At 38.7% G+C, this 24,985-nt stretch overlaps 2 protein-coding genes across 3 annotated transcripts in view; both read right to left on the minus strand.

Annotated features, from left to right (window-relative positions):
* Window positions 1–2,899: 2,899 nt before the first annotated feature.
* Window positions 2,900–6,333, minus strand: GNRH1 (gonadotropin releasing hormone 1). The gene is made up of 3 exons (XM_059393152.1): window positions 6,181–6,333; window positions 4,818–4,913; window positions 2,900–3,072 (listed from the first exon to the last, which is right to left on the minus strand). Exons 1-3 carry the CDS (start codon window positions 6,331–6,333, stop codon window positions 3,034–3,036), a joined length of 288 nt encoding a protein of 95 aa, XP_059249135.1. The 3' UTR covers window positions 2,900–3,033.
* A 4,084-nt stretch (window positions 6,334–10,417) lies between these two features.
* Window positions 10,418–24,985, minus strand: part of KCTD9 (potassium channel tetramerization domain containing 9) — a 43,548-nt gene continuing 28,980 nt past the window's right edge. For both annotated transcript variants that reach the window (XM_059372009.1, XM_059372001.1), the window contains exons 10-12: window positions 15,353–15,458; window positions 14,484–14,617; window positions 10,418–12,291 (exon numbers count right to left, since the gene is read on the minus strand). In XM_059372009.1, the coding sequence (XP_059227992.1) occupies window positions 12,175–12,291; window positions 14,484–14,617; window positions 15,353–15,458 (357 nt within the window). In that variant the 3' untranslated portion in view covers window positions 10,418–12,174. The remainder of the gene's footprint in view (window positions 12,292–14,483; window positions 14,618–15,352; window positions 15,459–24,985) is intronic.

The following is a 24,985-nucleotide window of genomic DNA, read 5'->3' on the forward strand; positions in this document are numbered from 1 at the left end:
GTTTATCGTGTTTAGTCTGTTATTACCCTTATGTGAACGAAACGAAATCATTCCTGAACTTCCCTTTATCGACACCTCCTTTGCAACACGTCACACCCAGTCCCTCTAGCCTCCTGTCATTATAGGTCCTGTCGGTTTAGACTCATGCTGTGGGGTCATGGGATCATCGTTGCATGGGAGCAGGAAGAACTTGTGCTCTTCCCTCACTTCCGTCCGCCTCCATCCATCCATCGGGCATCAGAGCTGATGGCTTCTGACAACAGTTCATTTAAACAATGGGCTGTTTCTTCACTCGTTCACTGCAAAGGGAAATGAAAGAGGAGTAGCTACTAACTTACCTGGGAAGGATAGAAACTGATTCTCAAATGAGGCTGAACATTAGTATAACCTGGAAAGAGGCCACACCCCAGACCAATCAAATCAATTTCCAAGAGAGAGATCATGACCCAGCCACCATATTCTTTTTACATCTCCCCAGTGTTATTCCAACCTTTGGCCAAGGCTGAAAATAGAGGAAATAACACCTTGAGAAAATTGGTGTTCAAAATGGATGTCCATTTCTTAAACTCCCTGCTGGTGGTGTGTCGTACTGTGGGGACGGCCACATTTCAGTTAGAATAGCCACACTGTTTGAAGTCCTGGGCTTATGCCTAAGATTTTTTTTTTTCTTTAAAGAAAACTGTCCCAGTGCTTTTAAACATTTGCCATCTATCGCTTTTTAGGGCAATAATGCCCCCACTGTGTACCTAAGAATCCCTGGCATGTTAAAGATGCAAATGGTTTGGGGCCCCAAGACTGAATCAGTAAGCCTGGGGAGTCTTTTTGGATCTACAGTCCCTAGTGAGAAATGCTACTTTAGAGCACTGTTCACTGTCCAAATGTGTAAGTGCTGTTATTTCTTACAGCGATCCTCAGCTTTTTCCCAATCCTCTCCAGGATTATGCAGCTTCTAAACCCTTTGCTAAAATGGTCTGTCTTCAAAGCCACTCTTTTGACTCTTGATCATTTAACATATACTTGAGACTTATATACTTGAGAACATATACTTGAGAACTTACGAAAGGGAGCTCTTGGTATGCTTCCCACCCTTTTCTTTCAAAAGGCTACATACAGGCCTTTTTTTTGAAGCTGTCTTGATGAGGTAGAGAGTTCTTCAAGTTCAGGAAATGTGTAAAATGTTAAGAAAGGGGTCATTTTCACTCTCCTCCTTAGGCAGTTGGTCATTCGCTAATCAGGTACCAAACATGTTCACGTAAGTTGCAAACCACCGGATGCTGTCCGCATCAGGCAGCTGAGTGAGCATCTTTGTAGACCATCCGGGGAAGCCCACAGCTTCTGGAAAACTGGGACTCCAACAGAACGTAAAATATAAGTGACTGTGAGGGGAAACCTGCGTGGCGCAGTCGATTAAGCATCTGCCTTAGGCTCGGGTCATGAGGTTTGGGTCCTGGGATCAAGGCCCGTGTTGAGCTCCCCTCTCACTCTTTCTCTGTCTCTCAAATAAATAAATGAAATCTCAAAAAAGAATAAGTGTGTTGTCCTGTTCTTTTAATGCATTAACTGATGTAAAGGTTGTAAAAGGTGTTGTTTTTTGGAACAAAAAAAGTTACTGAGCGATTGGCTGATGGAAGCCTCTCATCCCGCCTTGTATGTGTTGATTAAAGAAAATATGCAGTTTTGCTTTTTGTTCCACAGAGGAGGTTGTGAACTACATCTCCCTAATTTTATTGAAGTGGGAGCAAGAAAGTTCTTTGAGCTTTAGTGATTATTCAAATGGAGAGATTTGGGGAATCTATTGCACTATGATGATCTGTATTTAAAAAGGAAGGTTTTCTCTCCCGTGGACTGTTTCCAACCCCAGTTCAAATTCCTTTACATGGGCCCTTTTTTGAGATGGAGGGGCAGGGAGAGGAGGAGGAAGGTTCTGTCTGTGAGTGAAACAGGGAAAGGGCCTCGATCATTGCCATGTGAACATGGGCTCAGTTACCGGGACATCAGGCAATTTACCTGAAATCAGTGTTTTTCAAACGGTCTCATAGTCATTTGGAAGTTGGGAGGATAATTGAGAACTGGTCTCATAGTGTCTGGGACCCCACAGCAAAATGGTCACCAGTAAATGAAGTCGACACATGAACCCCCAGGATCCCTTTTCAGCTCCAGCTAACAAACTAGAACCAGTTAAAATACATACTGACTTTCGAGTCTAATACCATCCGCTGCTCTTCTAGTGCAAAATGGGAGCCCTGCCCACATACCCCGATGGAACTGAGCAGGCCCTTTAAACCCCGGTCTCCTTTTAAAGGGAAGACCAGAATAGCTAATTTCCAAGGTCACTGTGAGGGTTAATGAAAACGTTTATGCATCTGTCCCCTCACAAAGCCGGATACTGGTCTCTGTGGAGAGTTGAATGGTGGCCACAGTATTTGAACAGGGTGCACGGGAATACCTGAATCCTGTCTTCAGCAGATTCTATACTCCAGAGCCTCTCCCAAGATGAACGCTGTTACCTTCAGGCCTCGGTCCCAAGCCTCTGTGTGCACCACTGGATGTAGTGAATGCAGGGACACTATGTGCAGCAGCAGGAACACTGGACCAAGGGCCCAGCGCAGCCTACTCTCTCCGGAGGAGAGAACCTCTCAGGTTCCAGTTGACTTCCAAAGAGATGCAAAGCAGTCTGGGAAGGGACTGCTCCCCAAGCCGGGGGAAGTCTTGGCTGTGATCTCACTTCTACGGAGTATAGTCAAAAATCAAGCTACAACCCCAATAGAAAACTGTTGCTGCGTCAGATTTTGGGGCCCGGCCCAGTAGGTGACTGTACTTGGGGCAGGGATAGGGCCCCTTCCTCACCAGAGTTCAGCCTTAGAGAAAAAATTAACATTTGTGCCACTTTATTCACAACACTATACTTCGCCATAAATATGTGAGTTTAGCATAAGCATATCTGGAATTCGCACAATTTAAAGATGTCAAATGAGTCACAAGTTTCAATATCAGAATTACACTTGTGTTGTCAGTCGCTCTGGTTCAGCGGATTTAAATCCTCTTCTGCCTTTCCTCTTCAATCAGACTTTCCTAAGAAATACATGAGCAAAAAATATGTCAAGGTTGATTTTACTAGCTGAATTTCACTATGCTTTTGATCTTTTAGTTTCCAAAATATTGGAACAGGTGAATGCAGGGACACCATGTGCAGCAGCAGGAACACTGGACCAAGGGCCCAGCGCAGCCCTTTCTGTATTGATACAGAAAGAATAAATCTGTTTATTTTTATGCACTAGAAAGAGCTAGAAAGATGTAACAGATCATGTATTTCTAACTTGTTTAATAAACATAAGATTCACATTAATAGTTTAAGGATAAGATGTGAAGGAGGTGACAAAAAGGTCTGATCTCCTTTTGGTTTGTTTTGTCTTTAAGATTTTATTTGAGAGGGAGAGAGAGAACACGCGTGTGAGTAGGATGGAGGGGGAGGAGCAGAGGGAGAGGGACAAGTGGACTCCATGCGGAGCGTGGAGCCCAATGTGGGGCTTGATCGCACGACCCTGAGATCACGATCTGAGCTGAAACTGAAAGGGGGACACCCTCAACCGACTGAGCCACGCAGACACCCTTGATCTCAGTTTGGTTGTTTTTTTTTTTTTTTTAAGATTTTTTATTCATCCATTTGACAGAGATCACAAGTAGGCAGCGAGGCAGGCAGAGAGAGAGAGAGGAGGAAGCAGGCTCCCTGCTGAGCAGAGAGCCCCATGCGGGACTCGATCCCAGGACCCTGAGATCATGACCTGAGCCGAAGGCAGCGGCTTAACTCACTGAGCCACCCAGGTTCCCCGATCTCAGTTTGTTTTTAACCAACTTTTGCCTCAATACCTTCTTTCTAAGGTACGTTTGGGAAATGTCACTGCTTGCTATTATTTTTATTATGTGGTAAGTAGGAGTAGACACAGAAAGCCAATAAAGATGTCTGTCTGCTTTTTTTCATTGAACTGGAGGTGTGGAAGTCAAGGTCAGTGGACAAAATGAAAGCTATAGCTTGTGTTTGTATATGAGTTATTCAGGCTTTCCCTGCTCCTGGCAGAGCAGCTAATCAACTATAGTGGCCTCAACTGCTGCAAACAAATGGACCACGGGAGCTCAAAGAACACAACGGTGAGTTCAATTCAAATTATATTCAGTGCTCTGCATACTTGCTTTCTTATTATCAAAAACCCGCATGAGGTTAGCAGATTCCCATTTTGGGTGGGAATTTGGAGATGGTTAGAATCCAGTCAGAAAACTGGAAATCAAATATGTGGCTCTGAATTATGAATTTACTAGTTTGGAATTTTCTATTCCAAAAGGGAAAAATAAACTAGAGCACCATTTTTTATTTCTACAATTTTCCAGGCAAAAGCCATTTCATACCAAGAACATTAGTGAAGAGTTAAGGAATCCCGTGGAGAGGTGAGGATTAGCCTAGATTAGATGAGTCGGGGTAAGGAGCGGGGGGAGACCGTGGTAGATGAAAACAAGTGAAGAACTGACATGTAACAGTGGGAAGAAATGTAACAATCATCCCAAGGGCTAGAACCAAGATTAGGGGATAAAGGTTACAGAGAGATTTCAACCTAATGGAAAAAAGGTTCTAACCGTTAGTACTGTCTACCCACTGAGAGAGGGTGTCACAGAATAGTGAGGCCCTACCCCAGGAGGAATTCAGGCAGTCAGAAAGGTAAGCCCCACAGAGGCTGAGAGGTGGTTGTCCCACATGGACAACCTGGGAGGTGGCACCAAGGACCTTTCCATCTCTAAAACTCCATGTCATTATAGCTATGACTCACCAGAGCTCCTTTCAGGTCCCTGAGGGGAGGTCGGGGCTGGTGGATTGTGCATTCCAAGCGCTGAGGTTTTGCTGGTTGATCAAGCTCTTCCGCTAGCTGAGAAAAAAGAAGAACATGATTCTTGCTGATGGAGACAAATGGAATGGAACGGTATTTTCCACTTCCACCAAGAACTATGTGTGGAGAGTGAGGTCAAGGGAATTGTGGGACGGGGACTTTATGAACATGGACCTACCCTTGAGGCATTTATACAGAGGGGTGGGGTATTCTGGGGGTACTGGTAGTAAGGAGAGTATATTTTCTCCCTAGAGATGATGAGAATGAAGTACTTTGAACCTCATGAAGGGATGGTCTACAAAAAGTCTAGGATCTTCTAGTTACGAATAGGGATGACTTTTATTTTCAATTTCCACTAAATATGTCATAGTTAAATAAGAGTTACTTCACATGTAATCTGTGGAGAGGAGACTTCAGATTCCAGGCCATCTTTATTTCATACTTAGTTATCTTTCTTATGTCTCCAAAAAGAAAGAGAAATGATTTTAAGTTTCTCTAGTTTCCTTTTGTCAGCACTATGTTGAGTGTCCCAGCCCCAAATCACTCATCCTTTAGGTTCTGTTTGTTTCCCATTAATTTAAGAACAATAACAACTGTATGTTTATTAATCCACTATCATTTTGGACATTAGCCATCTAATATCTAAGACCTCTTTCATGTGATCCTTATATGACCCCAAGAAGTCTCATATTATAGATTAAAAAACCAAGTACCCTATGTTAGTCCTGGTACACGTACTGAGGTAAATTTATATGAAATCAAATTCAGATTCTTCCCAATATATATTTTGTGTCCTTGAGCTTACTAGCCCCTCCCCACTAGCAGCCTCCAAGTTCTTTGCCTAAACGCCCATTTCAGTAAAAAGAAATGATAAGGCATGATGCATCCTTGATAAGAATACTTATTTATGAGCTATGAAATGTATTCCAGCCTAGTATCATAGGTACTTTTAAAAGACAAAACAAGGAGAAAAAAATAAGCTGAAGTTCTAAGATTTTCTTTCTGAATCCCAAGGAATCCTCTTCCTCTGGAGACCTTGGGTCCATCCCACCGTTTTGAACTCCCTTGGCAATTCTAGATATTCAGAGTACAACCTGCTCCTTTGCACCTGTTGCCATATTCCCTTGGAACTGTTCCTGTCTGAATAGAAAGCAGGGATGGGACTTGCCTTTGCACTTGTCTCATGTCCCCCAGAATACCGACAGTCCATGGAGCCCAGCAAAGCACGCTTTGGGGCACACACAGAATGTTACTGCAGACTGAACCACATAAGCCACATCTTACTTTGATGATGAAAGAGCCTTACCTCTTGGAAAGAATCAATCAAATTTTCAGCATTTCTCTTTCCCCCAGGACGCAGTCCATAGGACCAGTGTTGGCCAGAGCAGCCCACCACACATAACGCCAGCAGGAGAAGACCAGTGACAAGTTTTGGAATCGGTTCCATTCTAAGGAACATCAGTGCAACAGTGAGAACAGACCTGGACTGGGTTGAGCAAAAAGTCAAGACCTTTTTGGTGATAAGCCTAATGTTTCTATGTTAAGTCTATAGGAGGCGGAAGTGGCAGCTGCCGGCTTTCACACATAGACGTGAAACACACATCCTCATGCGCTTGCCTCTGGTGTCCTAGCCACAGGAGATAAAGGCACTTGGAACTTGCACACTCAATACATTTTCGTACCAAGTGAGTCTGCTTTTATTTTTAGTATTTATTTGGTTATCCAAACTCCCTGATTCCTTCACTTACCAAGTTCACCTTTTTGCCTTAACATCCACTGCCCTGGCACTCCCCCACACACCAGATTAGTTTTCAACTGTTTACCAATTCCTGAGTTAAAGAGAATTGGACCATTGGCTTGGAAAGGTAGATCCTGCTAGGCATCTCTAGCTAATATGAAGTTGTAGGACATTAAATGCATACACTGTGGCACTAATTACATTTTGCTGAGTGACTTTCCTGTCATTAGTGCTGGCCGGACCATCTGTGAACATGAGAGAGAACTCAACACCTCTCAAAGCACCAAGCCCCAGACCAGATGTCTCTGTGGCCAAGGTAGCCTTGAATTAGCTGCTTACAGGAGGAATTCTCACAAAGTCTTCAAGTTACATTTCATCTGATGGGAAAGAGGCTAAAGACAAAAATCAAATACTAGTCGATGAGCTGTGGTAATTATTCCCCAAAGGCTGGATCTCTGCGGCCCCCCCCTGACAAGGACCATGAAGGTCAAGGTTTCTTGGATTTAGCCCTTTGGGTGAAAAATGCCCTACAGACAGGCAAAAGCATGTGGTCTCAAACCAGTGCTAGAAATAGAAAAGCTGTTTTACCTGTTTGCGGACAAAAAGCCAAAAGAATCCCGAGCTGCTTTTTGAGTTTGTAGAGTTCTGTGATTTTTCATTTTCTTAGCTTCCTTTTTATATGAGACTTTTTCAGTACTGAAATCTTTCCTGCTGGTAAATTATACTGCACATGGACTATGGGGGGTTTTTTTAATTGTAATTTTTAAAATCCTATTCACATAAAGCCCTTTAATGGTGTATGTAATTGGAACACCTACTGGTGTCTCTATAAAATTTACTTAAATCTTGGCCATTAAAACCTCAGCTAAGACTTTTACAGCTGAGAACACAATTCAGAGATTAAAATCTAGCTAGTTTAGATTCTCTTGAGGAAACTGATAGACCTATCCAGAGCTGAGGGAAAATGGCTGTCGTTCAATTAAGTGATGTTAAATGCAAACCATAAAGCTTTCACAAAGGAGGCCATGTAATAATTATAGAAAGAAGTTGAGTCAGGATGCCTGGGAACTGGTCTCAGCTCTTCAATTCTTCATTTGTAAGCAGAGCTGATTTATAAATACTAGAAGTGATTATTGGCACTATACCTGCATCCATCTAGGACCCTAAAGTAGATCCTGTGAGTCTGAAAATTCCCCCATCTCCTCCCTTCCTTGACTTATCTGGAAAGCCTTCTGTAGCATCACAATGTTAGGGAGAAACATTGTAGTTCAAGTACACCAAGCCCAAGACCACCTGGTGGGTGGACAGTTGGCTCATTTCAGTAGAATACTTACTGAGTTAAAATATGCAAATCACTGTGCTAAAGGCAGTGGGAACACCAAGGTGAGAAATAGTAGTTAACTGGCTTCTGAATAAGACCAACCTCACTCATTACAACAGGCTTGCGAAGTGGATATTGTTATCCAAATTTCAGAGATAGATGTGCCAACCCAGTGGTGAACCCTTGGGATATTTTATACAGTATAACATTTACACAGTATAAACATTTACAAAAGAAAGAGAGAGCCATTACTCCTTGTTTCATTTATTTGAACACATGATTGTCTTCCCCTAATTACTGCTGGGTTGTGACTCAGGAGACTCAAGGAGCCCATCTTATTTAAAAGCCTGTTAAATCCCTAGCATTTAGTCAGCATTCAGTAAGTTTAAGTTAGAATGAATGAATGAATGAATGAATGAATAAAAAGTAAGGACCTTTAAACCAGATTAGGCTTCCTCTATTTCTGCATCAAAGATATGTTTTATCAGACACAGAATTAAATCTTCCTGTACAATTGTGTGTGAGGCCTGTTACATTAGCTAAGTTGTAAAATGGTTAAAAATGACTAGAATATTCATCTTAGAGCTAGGATTGGCAGTTTCTCCTCAGGTAAGATCTAAACCAATCAGTCATTGCCCAGTGTCTTCTGGATCAACTACATTTGCAAGATGTCAGCATAAAGAGCAATGTGGAGGGCAACTTAACTCTGTGCTTTCGTCAGCCATTTCTGTGGAGGCTGTCAGAGTCTCATGATAGGGTAGAGAAGGGGATAAGCTTTCAAGTATAATTGCAGACAGAGGGGAATTTAAAGAAAAAAAATAAAGTGATTAATTTCATTTAAATTATTTTATTTCCTTAGACACTGAATAATTTTAAGAGCCATTTTGACCTGAAAGTTATCTCATCTCACTGTAATACAAAGGTAATGAGAGGCTCTTTCTCAACAGGAGTTCATTATGTTTGAATAGTGTTCAAATTCTCCAACGGATTTCCCATTTGCTGAAAGAGGTGTGCTTCTAACAGTGTTGTGTAAGCAGAAGTGGTCACTGGTCAGGACTAAGGAGGTAAGACATCTGACCCTTATTTCATGTTAAGCACTTCTCTTTGGTTACGCATCAGTGGATTTCTTGTAGCTTATTTCTATCGGTTGGTATTAAACTTTTGAAACATGTTTTGCAATTTTGGGATGAACACAGCCACATAGTATAAAAATACATACAGTATGCTTTATGCCAAATCTGTGTCATATTCTTAGGGCACATAGATCTCAAGGGCAAAGGCCAGATTCATTTTCTACAGTATCATGTAAGAGATCAAACATGCAGTTAATGGAATTTTGATGTTTAGTGATAAACTTTGAAGCTTTTCATAGTTCCAAGGATAGACCATTTATCATGAATGGATTTTATGTTTGTCATAATTTTTTTCTCAATTTAGAAATTTCCAGATCTTAAAGTGTATGGCTTTAGAGGGAAAATGGTTTCACTTTCAACATTCTCAAAACTATTTAAGTGTTACAATAATGACTCCATAATCTTGATGAGTGATGGATACAACCCTCTTTTTTGCCTAATGTAAAATCTCAGCAGGAGGAATCCATGGTGAACTCCTCCTGGCATATTATAAATTGTGAAAGGCTTTCAGAGAATTAATCCTTGCATTAAGGTGCTTTGTACAGAAAACGTAACCACTTTTCTTCACAGAGGTGTACCTTTTAATTTTAAAGATAATACCTCCTTGGAAATTCTAGGGCTTTTTGTTAAACATGATTTGAAGCTGACATGGGGGTAGATCTACAGTGTAAGTCACCAATTCATGAAATGAGCAACTGGAGAAAATATTCCAAGTCCTGATTTTAAATAGTAACCTTTGTAAGAAAATGAATCTGCAGTATTTCCTACTAAAATTTTTTGAAACTAATTAGAAGAACTAGATTATATTACAACCTGAGTAATTACACAAGTACTGAATTTTATCCATGTTGGTAATGTTAATTTAGGTTTGACCTTTTTCTAGTCTCCCACCCCCACCTGTATTTTTACCCGTGTACAGACATGTTCCATCACTAGGTTTAATAGAAGTTTTACTATTTTGAAACCCCTCCCTCAAAATCCTCTCTCCCAGGTGTTAGGTGAGAATGTTTTGGGGAAAATGTTAACCTAATAAAGCTAACTTTTAATGTTCATCAGCTGAAGAGTAACTCAAATTAACTCAAAGTATTACTGGACGGCAGTCTTGTCTTTTCAGAATTAATGAGATCTCTTTGTGTTGTTAGCATGATGGATTTTAAAAAGAGAGTCATAAAATAATCACACTTTAAGAAGTAAATTTGCCTGAATGGCACTTTCAAAGAGACTAATCGGTTTTAATTATAATGTTGCATTTTCATTTCCAACCCGAACCTTGGGGCTGGTCATCAACATATGGTGAAGAAATGTAAGCAAATTACAAGTGCTGATTTTCAAAAACATGACAAGAAACTCCTTTTCAACATTTCACATCATTTATTAATGCAGTATACATTAGATCCAAAATCTGCAGTTTCTAAGCATACCACGTTTAGCTCTTTCGGATTCTTCTGCAGTTTCAAGTTATGTCTACAGAGGTACCCTTAAGTGGATGAATAACACGTTCTATAATTATTGAAAATATATAGTACAGAGTGAAATGATTTAAATATAATTTAGGCACATATTGATTATGAAAATAGATATCTCTCAATACAATACTTCTCTGTCTTGGTAAAAATAATAAAGCAAAGAAAATAATTCATTTCTGAAGTTGCTTTCCCTCACTGGTAAAGGTCCGATCTCCCACTATGCATATTGTACCTTTTACTGTTAAGGAAAGCTTTGCATATGTATATATAGAAGAAGCTACGTAAATATTGAAGACATGTCATTCTCCCAGAGGAGACAAAGTAGTTTTGAATGATTCATTGCTTCAAACCGATGAGTCTGCAGAATTCAGAACCTATTTGGACACAGCTTATAAGGAGTAGAGGCCCTGTCTCTGCTACCACAGAGATGAGGACTAGAGAAAATAAGTCTAGAATTGATTTAAATGAAACCAGAAAATAGAAGTCAAAGACAGGTGCTGATTGGTATTACACCTTGGACCAGCCAAATGCCTTTACTCTTATTTCAGTTTTTTGGTGGCTATAATCAAACTGTCAGTTTAAAGTCCCCTCATTCCTCACTGTAGGGTTTTAGCTGCAGTTATGGTAATGCCCAAAAGATGACTGCCATACTCATTCATATTTTATTTATAGCTTGGATTGCAGTGGACTGGGATTTATGCCTATTTCTAAGCTGGCCCTGTTTAAACTATTTGGCATTTGAATTAAATTAATAATGCACCTTGGTTTTTTGGTTCTGACATATCTTCCTATGTTTATTTTGACTATACAGGAGGAAACAAGGCGAGTAGTGTAAATTGATAAAATTGCCTGGTCTGGCGTTGAGTGGAACCTGCTTTGAATGAAATTCTAATGATGCTCTTTAAAAGCTGTAGCAATAGGTAAATTCTTTGTCCATCTGGAGAATTCCACCTTAACTTGAGCTGATAATGATGTCTTTTCTTTCACTCTGTCTCAATCAGTAAGAACTGAGGATTTAATTTAGCTACTGCTTTGTTCTAAAAAATAAACATGATAAAAATGAACCTGAAAAGAGAGCCTTGGGGAATCTGATCTCACCATATTCACACAGCGTGACAGGTATTTAAAGTAGGGGAGTGCATCACTAAAGCTATTAATAAACCTGAACTCTGCAAAATTTTCATAAAGTTTAACAATTTAAATATCCATACTGCATCTAAAGATTCAATAAATATAATTGCATATATTGTGCTTTTCATAAATTAAAATCCTCAAGTACATTTCAAACCAAGATGGTATTTCCACATCATGCCTATTTAAAAGCAAATATAATGGATCCTATTCCTGGTCATAAAGCCAGGAAAATCCCTCTACCTCCACTCAAAAGGCAGCAAGCTAATCTAGCTTCCCTACATCTATTACATGAGTGCTTCTCCATTAAAACCAGAATGTGGAAAAAAGTCACTTTTTTCCTTTATGTACCTCTGAGAACAAGCATAATCCTTTAAATGGGTTTTTTTTTTTTTTTTTTTTAAATTCTCTTACAGTGTTATTTCTTCTAGACAACTGAGTGGGTGGAGAAAAAAAAACTGATAAGGAAAATATTTTGCATCTTGGACTTCTTCCTTCAGCACTGAAATTCTCATCTGACACTTTGTGACATGTGCAGTGGTGTCAGCATCTCTTCAAATATAGCTCCCTTCACGTTGGAACCTCTCAGGTTGGCTTCTTGAAGATCACAGCCAGACAGATCACAATTCTGCAAGACAAAACCAATATTCACGAAATTTGGGTGCAGGGTGAGGGCCTTCTCTGCTCCCTCTCAAAATGATTTCCCGGGCCCATGAAACTCATGTTATCATGAAAATCAGTTATTTCTGGAAAACTTCTGTTTTAGGATGAAAGTCAGATTTTCTTCTATTGGATTTCTTTTCTCTAGGTGATGCTCAGGCTGACCATCACAAATAGAGATAAACAAAGGTTAAAGAGGAAGCATGTCTCTTCTGTTCATATATTTAAGAATCAGTCATTTAAAACCCAGAATGGACTCCAATGTAATAAATTTTATCTGTGCAAATTACTATAATCCAACAACAACAATAACAAAAGACCTGAGGAGGGCTGGGAAACATCATTAAAAAACATCTGAGCAAGAGATTTTACTTACAAAATTAAATTATGTAGGAGATTTTGCCTTTCCTCAACTTGAACTTTTTTATAGCAGGGAACTGCCTTTTTTTAAAAATCCCAAATTATATGCACAGTTCAATGAGTTTTAATAAATGTATATAACAGTTAACTACCACCACAATTTGAAGTTTTAAAATTGCTCCTGCGATCACAGTGACAGATGAGACAGATTTTGGTTAAGTCCCTGGAGATGTTGGGCGATGGCACATAACCATTTAGGACAGAATGTCACCAGCTGCCCTTCAACAGTCAACCTGATTAGTCTTTGCAATCAGTTGCAATCAGGAAGACTTTGATTACATGGTTAACTAAAACCAAGGGTAGGGGGGATCATCATCTTTGGTCTGACAGTACCAAATAATAAAAAATTAAATAACTGTGTGTAATTTAATTAAAAAATTAAATAAATAATAAGAAATTAAATAAATAGGTTTATACTTTTGGCTTTAGGCTGATTATTTTTGCCTTTAAGTTTAATGGGGCCTGCTACTCTGTTGTTAACATCTATCAAGAGAACAGGCAAAAACATTAAAAGAAAAAAAAAAAAAAAAGATTTCTACTATTCTCTCCAGTCCCATATAGGCCAGATTTTCTGGGATAGGGCTGTACTGTTCAATATGATGGCAACAACCACATGTGGCTACTTATATTTATTTATTTACTTTTAAGGATTTTATTTATTTGACAGAGATCACAAGTAGGCAGAGAGGCAGGCAGACAGAGAAAGAGGAGGAAACAGGCTCCCCGCTGAGCAGAGAGCTCAATGTGGGGCTTGATCCCAGGTCCTTGGGATCATGACCTGAGCCGAAGGCAGAGGCTTTAACCCACTGAGCCACCCCCCATGGCTACTTATATTTAAATGGATTAAAATGAAATAAAATTTAAAAATCCGTTTCTCAGTTGCACTGGCCATATTTCAAGTGCTCAACAGCCACGGGGCTGGTAGCTATTGTACTAAACAGATTTAGAACCTGTCTAGCATTGCAAAAAGTGCTATTGGACAACACTGGAGTCTGACCAATAGCCCTTAAGTCTGCTATCTGCATTTGCAATTAAGACAACACAGAGAATTCTGATGAAAGAGATACATGGACAAAATTAAAATCTCAAGTTGAGATTCAAAAAGAACATGATTCCAGTTTAGAACAGGCTTGCTTTGAACCTGATTTCAAACCTGGATATCTTTTAAATTTCTCAAGTAGTTAAAAAAATAATTTGACCCCATTCAATTCTGCTTGGAATTAAAACTTAAGAAAAACACAATGAGGGGTTCCTGGGTGGCTCAGTAAGTTAAGCGTCTATCTTCAGCTCAGATCATGATCTCAAGATCCTGGGATCATGCCCCACATTGGGCTCCTTGCTCAGCGGGGAGCCGCTTCTCCCTCTGCTTGTGCTATCTCTATGTCAAATAAATAAAAATCTTTAAAAAAAATCCACAATAAATTAGATTAATAAAGACACCCATCAAAACTGCTCTACCTGAAGGAGACCCAAGGAAAAGAGGAGAAAGGAAATCAACTTAGAGTGAATGTCAGATGAATCGCCAAATCTGAGACTGGCAGCTAGGACTTGTGTAACTGAACCCTGCTTTGGGGTTCAAATTTGTTGAAACAAGCAATCGATAAAAAAACATCCCTCCAGTGGTGCTGGCATGCTACCTGCCGGTTTTTACCAGCCAAGTACTTTATGATTTCAATAAATTTTCATGAGATACCCGGTAACTGTGGATTCACAAAAACTCCTAAGAAATTGGTGACTCACCTCTAAATCCGTTCCTGCCAGAGTTGCTCCTCTAAGGTTACAGTTCTTCAACTTTGCATTTTTTAAAGTGGCAACTCTTAGGTTAATTCCTGTCATTTGACTTCCTTCCATATCCACACCTTTCAGATTAGCACCTAAAGTGAATATATTTAGGGAGTAGTTGAACTTAAAAATATTTATAGTCCTCTACCTTCAAAAAACCACAGGATGACTTAATGGAGGTGAATGATGACAGGCTTCTTTAACTTTTGGAAGAACTCTGAGAACCATAAATCTCAGTCTCTCAACCAACTTCCACACAGAAAGAGTTCACTGTTAAAAAAACTGTTTGCTTATACTATGAATGAAGAATGTTTTAGTCGATATTTTTGAGGGAAGGATTCAATTCAGTCTTAGACAAGTAGCGTTTTTACAGCAGCCTCTGGAAGGTTATAAGGAAGGGAAGCACCCTGTGTCCCTAACCTGCAACGAAACCAAGTGACCAGTTCACTGACACAACAGTCACCAGGCATTCATGAAAAAACATTAAATCACAATGACAAAAACTGCCTGGCTTTGTGCAAACTGAAATTCATTTTAATCAGTGTAAGAGTATGCTGTTTAGTTTCCAAGTTTGAGATGCTGGTATTTAATGCTCCAACTAAAGCCTTATTCATGATCAAAGGCTGGATTTTCCCTAACTTCTTGCCTAACATATGACTGAGACCAAGAAAGAATTTACTCTTTTGCTCATTCTCCAAGTATGAGGACAGAAGAAATCTGTATCTTCCTATAGTGGTCATGACTTCCCTGTAACAATTATTTTGTTGGGCTTTTTACTTCATGGTTTGTTTTTACCTTAGACAGTGTAATTATAGATAGAAGCTTACCTTCTAAATTGGCTTTAAGACCAGAAGGATCTTCAAAATTACACAGTTTCAAGGATGCTCCTTCTGCATTAGAACAGAGCATCTTGACTCCTTGGAGATTTGCACACTGGCAAGGAAGAGAGAAGTCCATGTTTTAACATTCAGAATTTTGTTTGGGCAAGAAAAAATTGGCTCAAACAGTAAAAGAAAAGATAGACAAGGGGTGGAAACTCAATTCCATACATTCACCATCAATTATTTTCTATTTACAATGAAGACTTTTCTCACTAGACCCAAAAAGAATTGAGAACTATTTTAAGAAATAGTGTTGGTTTTTTTTTTTTTTTTAAAGATTTTAGTTATTTATTTGACAGAGAGAAAGAGAGGTCACAAGTAGGCAGAGAGGGAGGCAGAGAGAGAGGGGGAAAGCAGGCTCCCTGCTGAGTAGAAAGCCTGGATCCTGAGATCATGACCTGTGCTGAAGGCAGAGGCTTAATCCACTGAACCACCCAGGTGCGCCAGAAATAGTTCTTTTAAAAGAACCATTTTAAAAGAAAGAATAGCCCAATTAATACGTCCATTTTACACAAAACATTAAAGGTTAGATAAGAGTTGGGAGAGTCAACTGTGACATCCTACTTCTACTTTCAGGAACAGCCCTAGTTGTGACATGAGAGCTGAAATGTATGGGTAAAGAAGGCATAATCTTGTCAGGGGTAGGGATTTCTCTTCCTTATTTCTGTAGGAATCAACTTGATGTTCAATCCTGCTATTACTACCTTCATTTCAAAGGTAAGAATACTAAGGCCAACAGTTCCAGGCATCATCTGGCTACAGAACACTACAAACTGTTGTTGGTTCTTTCTGTATCAACCACTACTATACAACACTGACAACCCTGAACACCCAAATTATAATGCAAAATACAAAACAAGTAAACTAGTAAAAAAAAAACTAGTAAAAAACTATAAAATATATGTTAGAATTTTAAATTATGTTAATTTATCTCTGAGGATTCAATGTCATCAGATCAGAACTCCAACAGCAACTGGATAAGGCAGGAAGCTATAAAGGTGACATTAACATTAGAATTTCACTAATTGGGGGCGCCTGGGTGGCTCAGTGGGTTAAGCCGCTGCCTTGGGCTCAGCATCCTGGGATCGAGTGCCGCATCGGGCTCTCTGCTCGGCGGGGAGCCTGCTTCCTTCCCTTCCTCTCTCTCTGCCTACTTGTGATCTCTCGCTGTCAAATAAATAAATAAAATCTTTAAAAAAAAAAAAAAAAAAGAACTTCACTAATTGTGACCAAAGTAGATGATGAACGTAAAGCTGTCTTAAGAACTGTAAGGCACATACATACAAAAATGTAAGGCACTATATAAATGATAATTGTAGTTGTCATTAAAACTACAACAGTGAGGGGCGCCTGGGTGGCTCAGTGGTTTGGGCTGCTGCCTTTGGCTCGGGTCATGATCTCAGGGTCCTGGGATCGAGCCCCGCATCGGGCTCTCTGCTCCGCAGGAGGCCTGCTTCCCTCTCTCTCTCTGCCCGCCTCTCTGCCTACTTGTGATCTCTGTCTGTCAAATAAATAAATAAAATCTTAAAAAAAAAAAAAAAACTACAACAGTGAATCGGGGCACCTGGGTGGCTCAGTGGGTTAAGCCTCTGCCTTTGGCTCAGGTCATGATATCAGGGTCCTGGGATCGAGCCTCACATCGGGCTCTCCACACAGTGAGGAGTGTGCTTCCCCCCTCTCTCTGCCTACTTATGATCTCTGTCTGTCGAATAAATAAATAAAAATCTTTAAAACAAACAAACAAAAAAACTATAATAGTGAAGATTTCTAAAATCCTAAGGTTGATCAAGTTATGTTATTGCCATACCTAATAAAAAAATTGTATTTTATAAGTGCAATTCCATTTACCCCACAGTCAATTCTATGGAAAGGGAAACATGCTACAGATCATTTCAAATCACAGAAAATTGAGAAATGCACACATACGTTCCCATATCTGCCTTTGCATTTACACAAGGTAGTACAGAAGCTCAGACTGAGTGGTAAGATAAATGAGGGACTGGAAGGACAAAATAACTAAGAGATGACTCTATTTTATTTTTTAACTTTAAAAAAAAATATTTTATTTATCCATTTGACAGAGTGAGAGAGCACAAGGAGAGGGAAAAGCAGAGGGAGAGGGAGAAGCAGGCTCCCTGCAGGGAGCCCAATGCAGGACTTCATCATGGGATCACTGGATCCCAGGACCTGAGCTGAAGAGAGATGGCCAACCCACAGAACCACCCAGGTGCCCCAATGACTGTATTTTAAATATTAAAATATTAACCAGATTGAAAGCTGATAATATGAAGATAAATGTCTCTGGTTCTCTGATGTGCACCCAGGTAAAATATGCTGTAACTATTATCAAAAGTTCCCAAGGTGACAGCACAGGGAGAGCACCTTGCAGTTAGGTGTGACTGTAGCACCAGCAACAGGCTGGGGGCTGGCATCTGGTCTGACCCAACTATAAGCCCAAGGTGGCCCCAGACTGTGAACTCAACAGCACAGGGACCAAACTGTGCCCACAAGGAAAATGCACTGAAGCAGCCAACCAGACTGAAGGCAAAAGCAGCTCAGCCACAACAGTAAAGCACATGCAACACATAGGGGAGACACCTCTGCCCAAAGTGCCTGGTTCTGGTGAACAAGGACCATTGGATTACAGGCCACTACAAGACCTCTTCTTCCTAAGGCCACTACTTTTAAGAGCAGGAGACAGAGCTGATTCTTGTAATAGATGGAAACAGATACAGAGAGTTAGACAAAATGAGGAAACAGAGGAATATGTCCCAAATGAAAGGATAGGACAAAATCACAGCTAAATGCAATGAAAATAAGAGCTAAATGCAATGGAAATAAGCTATATGCCTGATAGAGAATTCAAAGAAATGATCCTAAAGAGAGTTACTGGATCTGAGGAGAGAGAAGGATCTCAGTGAGACCCTTAACAAAGAGGGAGAAAATATAAAAGAACCAATCATAGATGAAGAACTGAAATTAAAAATACACTAGAGGGAATAAACAGTAGACCAGAGAAAGCAGAAGAATGGATCAGTGAGATGGAGGACAGAGTAATGAAATCCACCAAGATGAACTGCAAAAAGAAAAAAGAAAAAAAAAATTAAACTACATTAAGGGAACTCAGTGACATTAAGTGTAGTAACATATGCATTACACAGATCTCAGAAAGAGAAGAGACAGAAAGGGGGCAGAAAATTTGTTTCCAGAAATAATAGCTGCAAACAACTTGAATCTGGGGAACAAAAGAGAAATCCATATCCAGGAGACACAGAGACCTCAAAAGAATCAATCGGTGAGGGTTCACACCAAGGGATATAATAATGAAAATGGCAAACAGTAGTGATAAAGGGAGAATTTAAAAGCACCAAGAAAAAAAAAAAGTTATATACAAGGGAAACCCCATAAGGCAATCTGCTGATTTTTCAGCAGACACTGGAGGCCAGAAAGGAGTGGCATGACATATTTAAAGTGCTAAAAGGTAAAAACCTGAAACTAGTTATGCTCTTCCCAGCAAGGCTATCATTAGGAATAGAAGGAGAGAGAAAGTTTTCCAGACAAACAAAAGTAGAAGGCAGTTCATCTCCACTAAACCAGCTTTACAAGAAATGTTAAAGGCAATTCTTCGAATGGAAAAAAAAAAAAGGACATTATCAGGAGTAAGAGAATTAGGAAAGGAAAAAATTTCACAGGTGAATGCAAATATAATAAAAGTAGTAGATGAATCACTTATAAAACCTATGGAAGTTAAAACACTAACACATTAAAATCTGTTATACCCATAAAAATAAATCAAGGGATTCACAAAATAAAAGGATAAAATATGACACCATCTAAATAAAATGTGTGTGTTTGTGTGTTGGGGGTGGGGAGGTGAGTAAAAAATTTAGTGCATTTAAGATTGGTTCAAACTTAAGCAACCACCAACCTTATGCAGATACCTGTACATATAAGATGTTATATATGAACCTACTGGTAACCACAAATCAAAAACCTGTAATGGATATGCAAAAAATAAAGGGAAAGGAATCCAAATAAATCATTAAAGAAAGCCATCAAACCACAAGGGAGAGAGCAATAGAAAAAAGGAAACCAAGAACTCCAAAAACCATTGTAAAACAAGTAACAAAATGGCAGTAAGTACATACATATCATTAATTACTTTGAATGTAAATACACTAAATGCTACAATCAAAAGATATAGGCTGGGGTGCCTGGGTGGCTCAGGCAGTTGAGCGTCCAATTCTTGGTTTTGGTTCAGGTCATAATTTCAGGGTACTGGGATTGAACGCAGCTTCACAATCCACATTCAGCACGGCATCTGCTTGAGGATTTTCTCTCCTACTCTCTCTGCCCTCCCCCCACTGCTCATTTTCTCTCTTGTAAATAAATAAATAAATAAACAAATCTTTAAAAAAAAAAAAAGTAGGCTGATGTAATGTAGGCTGACTGACTGGCTAAAAAATCAAGAACCATCTATAAGCTGCCTACAAGAGACTCATTTAAGACCTAAAGATACATGCAGTTTGAAAGTGGAAGGGTGTCTGGGTGGTGCAGTCAGTTAAGCACCCAACTCTTAAAATTAGGTCATGAGCTCATGATCTTGGGGTTGAGCCCCATGTCAGACTCTAAACTCAGTGGGGAGCCTCTGCTTGAGGATTCTCTCTCTTCCTCTGCCCCTCCCCCTGCTCACTCACCCTCTCAAATAAATAAATCTTAAAAAAGAAAAAAAGAGAGTGAAGGAATGGAAAATCATTTACCATGCAAATGGAAGTGAAAAGAAAGTTGGGGTAGCAAAACTTATAGCTTAGACAAAATAGAATTTAAAACAAAGACTGTAACAAGCAACAAAGGACACTACATAATGATAAAGGGAACAATGCAACAAGAGGATATAACAATGGCAAATATTTATTTGGAGCACCTACAGGAACTATTAACAGACACAGGAGGGGAAAAAAATATATATAATGCAGTAATAAGTACAGGACATTAACACCCCACTTATATCAATGGATAGATCAACCAGACAGAAAATCAACAAGGAAACAGTGGCTTTGAGTAACACATTGGACCAGATGGATCTAAAAGTTATTTTGGAACATTCCACCCCAAACAGTGGAATACACATTCTTTTCAGTTGCAAAGGGAACATTCTCCAGAATAGATCAAAAAGACTGAAATCATACCATGCAAATTTCTGACCATAATGGCATGAAACTAGAAAACAGTGGAAAGAACACAAATACATGGGAGATTAAATAATAAGATACTAAACCTGTTAATGTTTATTAACATGTTCAACATGTTAATTGCTAATTAGCATTAGCAATCTAATAACATTTTCATTTTACATGGAGAAAAATGAAAATACAATGGTCCAAAACCTTTGAATGCAGCAAAAGCTGTTCTCAGGGGAAGATTATAGCACTATAGGCCTACCTCAAGAAGCAAGAAAAATCTCAAACCTAACTATACACCTAAAAGAACTACAAAAAGAAGAATAAACAAAGTCCAAAGCCAGTAGAAGGAATGAAGAGTAAAGATTAAAATAGAAATAAATTCAAAAGAGACTAAAAGAACAACAGATCAATGAAACCAAGAGCTGATTCTTTGAAAGGTTCAACAAAATTGATAAACCTTTAGCTAGACTCATTAAAGAAAAAAAAAAGAGGACACGAATAATATTTAAAAAAAAATGAAAGAGGAGAAATAACCACTGATACACCACAGAAATACTAAGGATTTTAAGAGATTACTATGAAAAATTATGTGCCAATAAATGGGCCAATCTAGAAGAAATAGATAAATTCCTAGAAATATAGATTATCTCCCAAAACTGAATCAGGAAGAAATAAAAAACTTCAACAGACTGCTTAGTAGCAATGAAATTGAATAAGTAACTGAAAAACTCCAATCAAACAAAAACCCAGGACCAATGGCTTCACAAGTGAATTCTACCAAACATTTAAAGAAGAGTTAATACCTACTTTTCTCAAACTATTCCAAAAACTAAAAGACGAAGGAAAGCCTCCAAATTCCTTCTGTGAGGCCAGTGTTATTACTGATACCAAAACTAGAAAGACTATAAAAAACCAAAACAAAACCACAAGCCAGGATCTCTGATGAACACAGATGCAAAAATCTTCAACAGTAGCAACCAAATTCAACAACACATTAAAAAAAACTGAATTCACCATGATCAAGTGGTCTATTTCCAGCATACAAAAACACAAATAATATTTGCAAATCAATCAACATGACGTATCATGTTAAAAAAAAAAAGGTAACAACCATATGACCATTTCAATAGATGGAGAAAAAGCATTTTACAAGTACAATATCCATTTATGATAAAAACCCACAACAAGGTAGGTTTAAAGGAACACACTTCGGGGCGCCTGGGTGGCTCAGTGGGTTGAGCCACTGCCTTCGGCTCAGGTCATGATCTCAGGGTCCTGGGATCGAGTCCCATATTGGGCTCTCTGCTCAGCAGGGAGCCTGCTTCTCCCTCTCTCTCTGTCTGCCTCTCTGCCTACTTGTGATCTCTCTCTATCAAATAAATAAATAAAAATCTTTAAAAAAAAAAAAAAAAAACAAAGGAACACACTTCAACATAATAAGAACATACTTAAAAAACCCATAGCTCTTTCTGCTCAGCAGGGAGCCTGCTTCCCCCTCTGTCTCTGCCTGCCTCTCTGCCTACTTATGATCTCTCTCTCTGTCAAATAAAATAAAAATAAAATCTTAAAAAAAACACAAAAAACAAAAAACAATGGGATGCTGCCATTTAAAAAAAAAAAAAACCCATAGCTAACATCATCTTTAACTGGGAAAAACTGAGAGCTTTTCCTTTAAGATCAGGAACAAGACAAGGATATCCACTTGAACCACTTTCATTTAAAATAGTACTGGAAGTTCTAGCCGTAGCAATCAAACAAGAAAACAGAAATAAAGGGAATTCAAATTGGTAAGGAAGATGTAAACTTTCACTATCTGCAGATAATATGATACTCTATAGAGAAAACCCAAAAGAGTTCACTAAAAAATCCTAAAACTGATAATTGGATTCAGTAAAGTCTCAGGATACAAAAATGAATATACAGATATCTGTTTGTATTTCTATACACTAATAATGAAGTAGAAGAAAAATTAAGAAAACAATTCTACTTATAATTGCACCAAAAAGAATAAAATATCTAGGAATAAGCTTAACCAAGGAGATGACAGACCTATATTCTAAAAACTATAAAACACACTGATGAAACAAACTGAAGATGACACAAATAGAAAGATATTCTGTGCTCATGGATTGGAAGAACCAATACTGTTAAAATGTCCATACTACCCAAAGCAATCTAGAGGTTTAATGCAATTCCAATCAAAATACCAATAGCATTTTCCACAGAACTAGAACAAATAATCGTAAAATTTATATGGAAACATAAAAGACTCTAAATAGCAATCTTGAAAAAGAAGAACAAAACTCAAGGTAACATAATCCCAGATTTCAAGGTATAAAACAGAGCTATAATAATCAAAATAGTATAATATCGACACAAAAACAGAAGACAGTTAACAGAACAGCATAGAGTATAGAAGAGGCTACACTTTTATTGTCAATTAATCTATGACAAAGGAGGAGTGCCTAGGCAACTCAGTTAAGCATCTGACTCTTGATTTCAGCTCAGGTCATGACCTTAGGTTGTGAAATCAAGCCTGCTCAAGATACTCTCTCCCTCTTCCTCTGCCCTGTCCCCGTCAAAAGAAAAAAAATGTGACAAAGGAGGCAAGAATACACAATGGGAAAGACAGTTTCTTCAACAAATGGTGTAAGGGCAACTGGACAGCTTCATGCAAAAGAATGGACCACTTTCCTAAACCATACACAAAAATAAACTAAAAATGGATTAAAGACCTAAATGTGAGACTTGAAACTGTAAAAATGCTAGAAGAGGACACAGGCAGTAATTTCTTTGACATCAGCCAAAGAAACATTTTTCTACGTAAGTCTCCTTTGGCAAAGAAAACAAAAACAAAATTAAATTATTGGGTCTACACCAAAAGAAAATACTTCTGCACAGCAAATTAGATCATCAATGAAACAAAAAGACAACCTACTGAATGGGAGAAGATATTTGCAAATAAAATATCCAATAGGGGGCTAACACACAAAATATACAAAGAACCTATACAACTCAACACAAAACAATAAATAATCCAGTTAAGAAATGGGCAAAAGATATGAATAGACATTTTCCCAAAGAAGACAACCAGATAGCCAACAGACACATGAAAAAATGCTCAACATCATTCATGATCAGGGAAGTGCAAATCAAAAATCAAAACCACAATAAGCTATCACCTCATACCTCTCAGAATGGCTAAAATAAAAAACACAAGAAATAACGAGTGTTGACAAGGATGTGGAGAAAAAAGAACCCTCATCTACTGTTGGTGGGAATGCAAACTGGTACAGCCACAGTGGAAAACAGTATGGAGGTTCCTCAAAAAACTAAAAATAGAGGGGTGCCTAGGTGGCTCAGTCAGTAAAGCATCTGACTTTGGCTCAGGTCTTGATCCCAGGTCCTGGGATTGAATGTGGAGCCTAATGTGGGGCTCAAATTTGTGACCCTAAGATCAAGATCAACCGACAGCCACCCAGGTCCCCTGTATGTAGATTTTTAAAAATCAGTATAGTATAGTACTATAAATGTATTTTCTCATTATGATTCTCTTAATAACATTTTCTTTCCTCTATCTTACCTTACTGTATGAGTAGGGTATATAATACAGACAACATATAAAAAATATACTAATTATGTTTGGGGCACCTTGGTGTCTCAGAGGGTTAAGCCTCTGCCTTCAGTGCAGGTCATGATCTCAGAGTCCTGGGGCTGAGGCCCACATTGGGCTCTCTGCTCAGCGGGGAGCCTGCTTCTCTCTCTCTCTCTCTGCCTGCTTCTCTGCCTACTTGTGATCTCTCTGTCAAATAAATACATAAAATCTTAAAAAAAATGCTAATTGACTGTTCATGTTATTGGTAAGGCTTCTGGTCAACAGTGGACTATTAGTAGTTACCTTTTGGGGGAGTCAAATGTTATATGTGGATTTTTGCGCAGAGGCCAATGCCCCAGCCCCAGTGTTGTACAAGGGTCAAATGTATATATATATATACACACAAACATGGTAAACACACACACGCATAAGTATATATATATAGAGAGAGAAGGAGAGACACAGAGATGCTAACTTACACAACCTGACACACATCATGTTTATTTCACAATATCTCTGCCAAATACCTGTAGAGCAATATTTCCCCACTCCAAGAATGGGGCTGAATAAAAGATCTCAAAGGTCCTATTCAGCTTTACCCTCCTAATTCACTTAAAATAGAAGTCCTTTTAAAGTACAGTATATTGAAGGGATGAGGATCTAATTTCAAGATTTCATTTCTTATTAGTTGCTAAATATTTCAGGTCTTCATTTATTGAAGGATATTAAAGTTGCAAAACTAACATATTTCACTTTTAGAACCTTGGGTTTTATCAACTTAAACTATGTTTTCAAATAAAA

Source organism: Mustela nigripes, chromosome 1 (assembly GCF_022355385.1).
Source record: "Mustela nigripes isolate SB6536 chromosome 1, MUSNIG.SB6536, whole genome shotgun sequence".
Taxonomy (NCBI): domain Eukaryota; kingdom Metazoa; phylum Chordata; class Mammalia; order Carnivora; family Mustelidae; genus Mustela; species Mustela nigripes.